This window comes from Stigmatopora argus, chromosome 7 (assembly GCF_051989625.1).
Source record: "Stigmatopora argus isolate UIUO_Sarg chromosome 7, RoL_Sarg_1.0, whole genome shotgun sequence".
Lineage (NCBI taxonomy): Eukaryota > Metazoa > Chordata > Actinopteri > Syngnathiformes > Syngnathidae > Stigmatopora > Stigmatopora argus.
In genome coordinates, this window is record NC_135393.1 from 7,769,244 (window position 1) to 7,775,796 (window position 6,553).

At 44.9% G+C, this 6,553-nt stretch overlaps 1 protein-coding gene across 1 annotated transcript; it reads left to right on the forward strand.

The window, feature by feature from the left end:
- Window positions 1–2,113: 2,113 nt before the first annotated feature.
- Window positions 2,114–5,117, forward strand: LOC144077551 (uncharacterized). Its single transcript, XM_077605390.1, has 2 exons — window positions 2,114–2,456; window positions 2,673–5,117. The coding sequence occupies exons 1-2, from the start codon at window positions 2,297–2,299 to the stop codon at window positions 3,947–3,949; spliced, it is 1,437 nt and encodes a 478-aa protein (XP_077461516.1). The 5' UTR covers window positions 2,114–2,296; the 3' UTR covers window positions 3,950–5,117.
- Window positions 5,118–6,553: the final 1,436 nt, after the last annotated feature.

The following is a 6,553-nucleotide window of genomic DNA, read 5'->3' on the forward strand; positions in this document are numbered from 1 at the left end:
ATCATGAAAATATGAATTGTTTTTGGCTCCCCCTGTCCAAAAGGTTCCCGACCCCTGCACTACACCATCAGGTGGCCCATCATTCAGTACTTATATCCACCATAATATGTAGGCTTAACCTCTCTCTAGTGTCGTAGGCATTCTGTTGAATGATTTATTTATTTTTATTTATTTAGTGAATAGTGTTCCCCCTTGTTAATTAAATGCTGAATTGGAATATACAGTGTTACCATCTACTAACAAAATTTATTATTTCCAGTTAATGGCATCCAATAAGATAATTACATTGTTTGGCTCAATTGTTAGTTTGAATTGTTGAAGCATCGATCTTTAAAATTAAGATGATTATGATAATTACAATATATTTCGAGCGGCCCGGTGGAATAGTGCATTGGCCTCGCAGTTCAGAGGTTAAGGATTCAATCCCAGGTTCGGACCTTCCTATGTGGAGTTTGCATGTTCCATCCCAAAGACATGCAAGATGCCTATGTCCGATTATTATTATTATTATTATTAAGATAGGCTGGTTGAACCCTTTAAATTGCCCCTAGGTATCATTGTGATTTTTAAATGCTTGTCCGTCTCCTTGTGCCCTGCAATTGACTAGCCACCAATCCAGTGTAGTATACACATGTAGTATATATAAATATATACATACGTATTATCAAAAAATCAAAATCAAAAGCCTTTATTTTCATTATACAACAGCTGTGTATAACGAAATTAGTGGTGCTACTCCACAAAGTGGGTGTTTCAGTAAAAACATAAATAAGTCATGTAAATAGTCACGTCCGGGCAAGGTAACCCTAAAACACTCTAAGACAGGGGTGTCAGACTCGGGTTGGTCCGCGGGCCGCTTTAACGTTAACTTGATTTCACGTGGGCCGGACCATTTTAGATATAATATTTAGATTTTTTTAAATAAATGGATTAAAAGAACTGGATTAAAAGCCCTGAATATTCAGATTTCTATAGATCTAAAACAATGTTTATTTTAGCTTTTTTTATATCTTTATATTTTAAAAAAATATTTTTGAACTAAAAACAGAAAAAAATGATTAAAAAATTACAATTATTGATTTAAAAGGGGGAAAATCAGAAAATTTAATATACATCTATACTCTTCATTTTAATTTGATCCTAAAACAGAAAGTGGGCACTCATGATTTACTTTCCCGGGCCACACAAAATGATGTGGCGGGCCAGATTTTGCCCCCGGGCCGCCACTTTGACACGTGCTCTAAGATATTGCACCTTGGTATTCCACACCCCGAAGTTATTGCACAGAAGGGATTGTTGATTGATTATTGCCCATTACTAAATACTGAGGGCGGCCCGGCGGCTTGAGTGGTTAGCACATCGGCCTCACAGATCTGGGGTCCTGGGTTCAAATCCAGATTAGTCCACCTGTCTGGAGTTTGCCTGTTCTCTCTGGGCCTACGTGGGTTTCCTCCGGGTACTCCGGTTTCCTCCCACATTCCAAAAACATGCATGGTAGGCTTATTGGACACTCTAAATTGCCTCTAGGTATGAGAGTGAGCGTGAATGCTTATCCGTCTCCTTGTGCCCTGGCGACCGACATGCCACCGATTCAGGGTGTCCCTTGCCTCTGGCATGAAGTCAGCTGGGATAGGCTCCAGACCCCCGCGAGCCTTGTGAGAATAAGCGATTCAAAAAAATGAAAATGAGTTTTACTAAATACTTCAAAATGTCAAATGGGGAAAGCAAAATATTGCCTTTTGGACCGCAAGTTTTCGAGCATGTCTCTTGTAATGAACAAAAGTCAGCCGTGGTTGCTTTGTGGCATACTGGGAGCATCATCTCCCGGGATAATTTAGGGATGATTAAATCAAGGTTTGCTCCCCTCTCAGCAGGGGTGTCCGACCACTTGTTGCAACGTCAAGTCAGTTCCATCCATCCTTGCTCTCCAGGCGAGGAGGGGAAGAGAGGAAGAGAGCCCGTTTCGTCACATCCTCTGTCCATATATGGGCATGAAGTTTACACGCAGCGGGGAATCCTCTCACTGGAGCTGATGAATGGGGAGGAGGGCGGTGGAGCCTCCAAAGTGTATAAAAAGGGAGCGACGTGAGAGCCACTGCAAGCAAATGAACGCGGAGCGACAGACGAGAAGGAAGGAATATCTATTTTTTTATTTTAGGATTTGATACACTCACATTTGGGGATCATTTGTCCAACACCATCCCCAAAAAGAGGAGGGGGTTGAAGGAAAACAAGACCCCCCTTTTATTTCTCGCCATATATTTAAACGCGAGCCGGACCTTTCAAGTGCACCATTATGTTGAACAACATGGATATGAACGCGAAAGATTCTTTTTACCCGCAGTTTGACACCTGCAGCGGCTCGACTCTGAGCATGGACGCCGGCGCAAGGAAGGACGAGCGGCGGGATGCGTTCGGCGACGCGGAGCGTTCGGTCCCCGCGCAGTTCGGCCACGGTGAGTCCCGGTGCGTCCCGGTGCGTCCCGGTGCGTCCCGGAGCGCAACACGGTATAAATCGCATGCGAGGGAATGTCGAAATCGACAGATCGTGTGCGCCAAATCGGCCGTTTGCGCGAGACTCTTTATGTAACCTCATTTTTCGTTGTGTTTTAATCCCCTTTTCCCGTCAAAAATCGGGTTTGACAAAGTTTTCTCCATTTGTCATTGAACAGAAGGAGCCCCCGCGACCCTCAAAACCGAAGCTTCCAACTCGGAATACGCCTTTAACCCTTGCGAGGGTTCCAAAGACCCCTACACCCCCTCGTCGTCCTCGCTCGCCTATTCCGGGAGCTTCTACGTGGAAGCATCTCAGGGTGCGCCGTGTACCACAGAGACTCTTCTCAACATGATCACGGAGATCGTGGGCATATCCACCATGCAGCTCTCCGAGGCCCAGCAGCAGCAGAGCGCCGGGGGTGTCAGCAGCAACAGCAGCAGCAGCCGGGGGGCTTCCTTCACGCCACCGATGGACAGCACGCATTTCCAGGATGTCAAGAGGCAAGCCTTCACCTCCTCCCCGGCCCCGGAGCCGTCCACCTCCCAGCTGGGCTTCGCCAAAGCCGAACCCAAGTCCGAGGCGGCCTCCTTCCCCGTGGTGGTCAAGAATGAGTTTGAGAGCTACGAGTGGGGGTCTTTCTGCAAATCCGACTGCCTGGAGAGCAGCTTCCACTCGGAGACCTTCCCCATGTCCAACGACTTCCCGCCCGAGCAGCAAATGGACGTGAAGGAACTTTTGGACACCTTCCCGGCCATGTGCCCCAACCCGGACGTGGAGTTCAAAGTGGAAGGAGGCATCAAGCAGGAGCAGTGTTTCCCCGACACGTGCTCCCAGAGCTACGCCTACAACGGCTACCTCCCCCCGCCGATGGGCCTCACCTCCAGCCTCAAGCCATACCCTGAAGCCCCCCCTGCGTCCAATCAGTGTGACTCCTCCATTTACGCCTCCCCTGCTTTACCCAGCACCATAGACTCCATCCTCTACTCTTCCTTGCTGCCCGACTCCTTTGCCCAAAGTTACACCAGCACCCGTGCGGCCGCCACCTCCACCTCGGGCACCGCCGCCAAGCCCCCCAGGGCCCGCAAGAGCGCCAGCGCCTCCTCGCACGGGCCCCCCAAGGAGAAACCCTTCACCTGCCCCATGGAGAGCTGCGACCGGCGCTTCTCGCGCTCGGACGAGCTCAACCGCCACATCCGCATCCACACGGGCCACAAGCCCTTCCAGTGCCGCATCTGCCTGCGCAGCTTCAGCCGCAGCGACCACCTGACCACGCACACCAGGACTCACACGGGCGAGAAACCCTTCTCCTGCGACGTGTGTGGCAAGCGCTTCGCCCGCAGCGACGAGCGCAAACGGCACGGACGCGTGCACCAGAAGCAGAAGGAGAAAATGGAGCTAAAGCCCCAAGTGACTCCCAACGCGTGGCCTTTCGCGCTACCCGAGGGAATCTGAGCCATGCACCCACCGATGCACGCACATTTTAGGGATCTTTCCGTCTTGGAAGACACGACTCCGAGTCCGTTTGCTTTGGTGAGGCCGAAGAGAAAAATGGCAAAATGTCATCCCCGGTGTCAAGAAGTCGCTGCCCCAGCCGCGCGAACATTGATGTGTCGCCGACATTCCTGAGTCCAGGCTAGCCTCGCTCTTTTGTGGGTTCGGCCTGCATGACTGCTGATCAGCACCTCTGCATCTGGACAGCTCCTAACTCCCATCCCGCTGCCTCTCATCGCCCACGGGTGGATGGATTGCACTTGCAGATTTCTATCAAGATTTTCAACTAGAATGTTCTATTTTTCCCCCCTTTTTTCCAGTTATTGAACTATGTCGCTCACTGCATGTTTTTTTTTCTTTCCTCAAATAACAACCCCTCTTCCAATCACTTCAGATGGGGCTTATTAAAATGAATGTAAGCTTATATCTTTATGGTTTTCGCCATATACTTGTCCATTTGGATCAAACTTAGTGTTTGTTTATATTTCATATCATTTAGCCGTCAGTGTTTTTTGTCATTGGATTTTGTGTTGTTTAAATTGTGAAAGATATATTATTAATGGCAAATAAATATATTTGTATTACTGTATTTCCTTGTATTTTTATAGCTGAGTGTATATTTTACATTTAAGACATTTGAGCCTCATTTTGCGGGGATATTCTAAAATCCTTAATAATGTATTGGTTTTCGAGGGCTATTGTTCAGTAACTGTATTTTAAATGTTTGATATTGGGAACTTTTTTCAGACTGTATGCGATGAATGAGTACGCCAATGGGGCTTGATGTGCACTTGTTGAAAAAAATAATTTTCCATATGTCGACTGAAGCACATCTAATGAAAATTGCTTTTTAGTAATCAGGTAGCACACATTGCTGCAAGGTTTGAAAATGAAGGACTTTTGACGTGATGTATCTTTTGCTTCAAAGATGCTTAAACTTGGGGAAAAAAAGGTGACAATTTGGTGAAATTGTCATCAGAGTATTGCAAAAAAAAGTAATTTAACTCGCCTTAAGTTATATTAACTGTTCAATTGTGTATATACACAGTTTCTACATTCCAATCTTGATATCGATGGTGTTATTTTTATGAAGATAATGAACAAAATAAACATTTTCTGCTAGCTGCTATTTTTTTCTCCCTTGTACATCATTTAAATTAAAATGATCTCATTGTTTTCTGTGCCACACACACCACTTTACCTAAATGTAATATACACAGTCCTGCGCCACGCATTAGTCCTCAAATTACCCCTGTGTGACTCAATCCTCAAGCAAATTCAAAGAAATTTTAATTCACTGCTGCCATTGGCAAGGAATTCACTTTGCTCTCTGATTGTCTATTCTGTCCTTCTGCAAAATCAACATCGTTTTTTTTTCCAATGCCGTGACAAAGTGATAACCTGATTCCCTAATGCAATTCTTTGCTTTGCACTTCCAGTTAAACAGAAAATGATATTCATTTCCACTTGCAGGCAAAAATTATGATCTGTTACTTTTATCCCGCTCATAAAGAATTATTAGCAATGTCATACTTCCTTTGAGAATAGTGTGAATGCTCTTTTGTTGGTGTGTATGTGAAGATCACACGAAAAGCATGGACACAGTACAGACACTCTAAAATTTCAATGTTAAATTTCTACATTTTAAATTTCTCTGAAACATTTCCTAATCAGCACCTAGTATTTCAAGAATTCAATTTTCAAGCAGCATACTACCCTATTGGATATTATGGCTGCCTGAGTTCTGAGTTTGAAACTGAACTCATGTGGCTTTCCTGGTTTGTATGATCTCCTTGTATACTTGCATGGGGTTTTGCTGGGTACTAGAGTAAATTGTCCATAGGTGTGAATGTGAGTCTGAATGGTTGTTTGGCTCTATTTATCCAGTAACTGCCCATGACACTCACACATTGTCCACTGGGATAGGCTCCAGATCTGTTACAACCCCAATGAGGATCTGCACTATCCTGAAATTGATGATTTAATAGGTTAATATCCTCCTGATGTACAGTACAGTACCTACAAAAGCATCTGACATCTGCATTTGCTGTTTCCAAAGTAAATTTATGAACAAAATATACATGGGGATCCGTTCAAAGTGTACTATGAATCTAATGCTGATGGGCCATGATACGGCTCACCTGCCAATTTTTATCCCACCACATGATTGTAAAAGCAAGTAAAACCTTATTTAAGGCACACTCCCAGTAAAAAACATCTATATTGTTCATCTATTTTCTTTGTTTTGTGTTTGAGACCGTGTATGAGCTGGCATATCCCATCTAACTTTGGGCTGAGAGACAGTATACTACTTTCACCCTCTTTTGTACCGTGAAAGCACAATTAGTACTCCCACTTAATGTTTGCTGTTATTGCACAATCTCTGTGTCTACAAGATATGAAAATGCATGATACCGAGCAGCTGGCACATGTCCGTTAGATGTGTTCCCATGATGCAGTTACTGTGCATGCAGGTTTGAAAAAATTCCGAGCCATTTTTTTAACGGCAATGAGTAAAAAAGGCAGATCCACAGTATACATTTAATGTAGGGAGTTCCAAGTAAA

Bases quoted from the DNA above. Each gene is read 5' to 3' on its own strand.
- LOC144077551 (XM_077605390.1), top strand. From the start codon at position 2,297: ATGTTGAACAACATGGATATGAACGCGAAAGATTCTTTTTACCCGCAG. The intron at 2,457-2,672 runs GTGAGTCCCGGT...GTCATTGAACAG, and splicing joins CCCCGCGCAGTTCGGCCACG to AAGGAGCCCCCGCGACCCTC.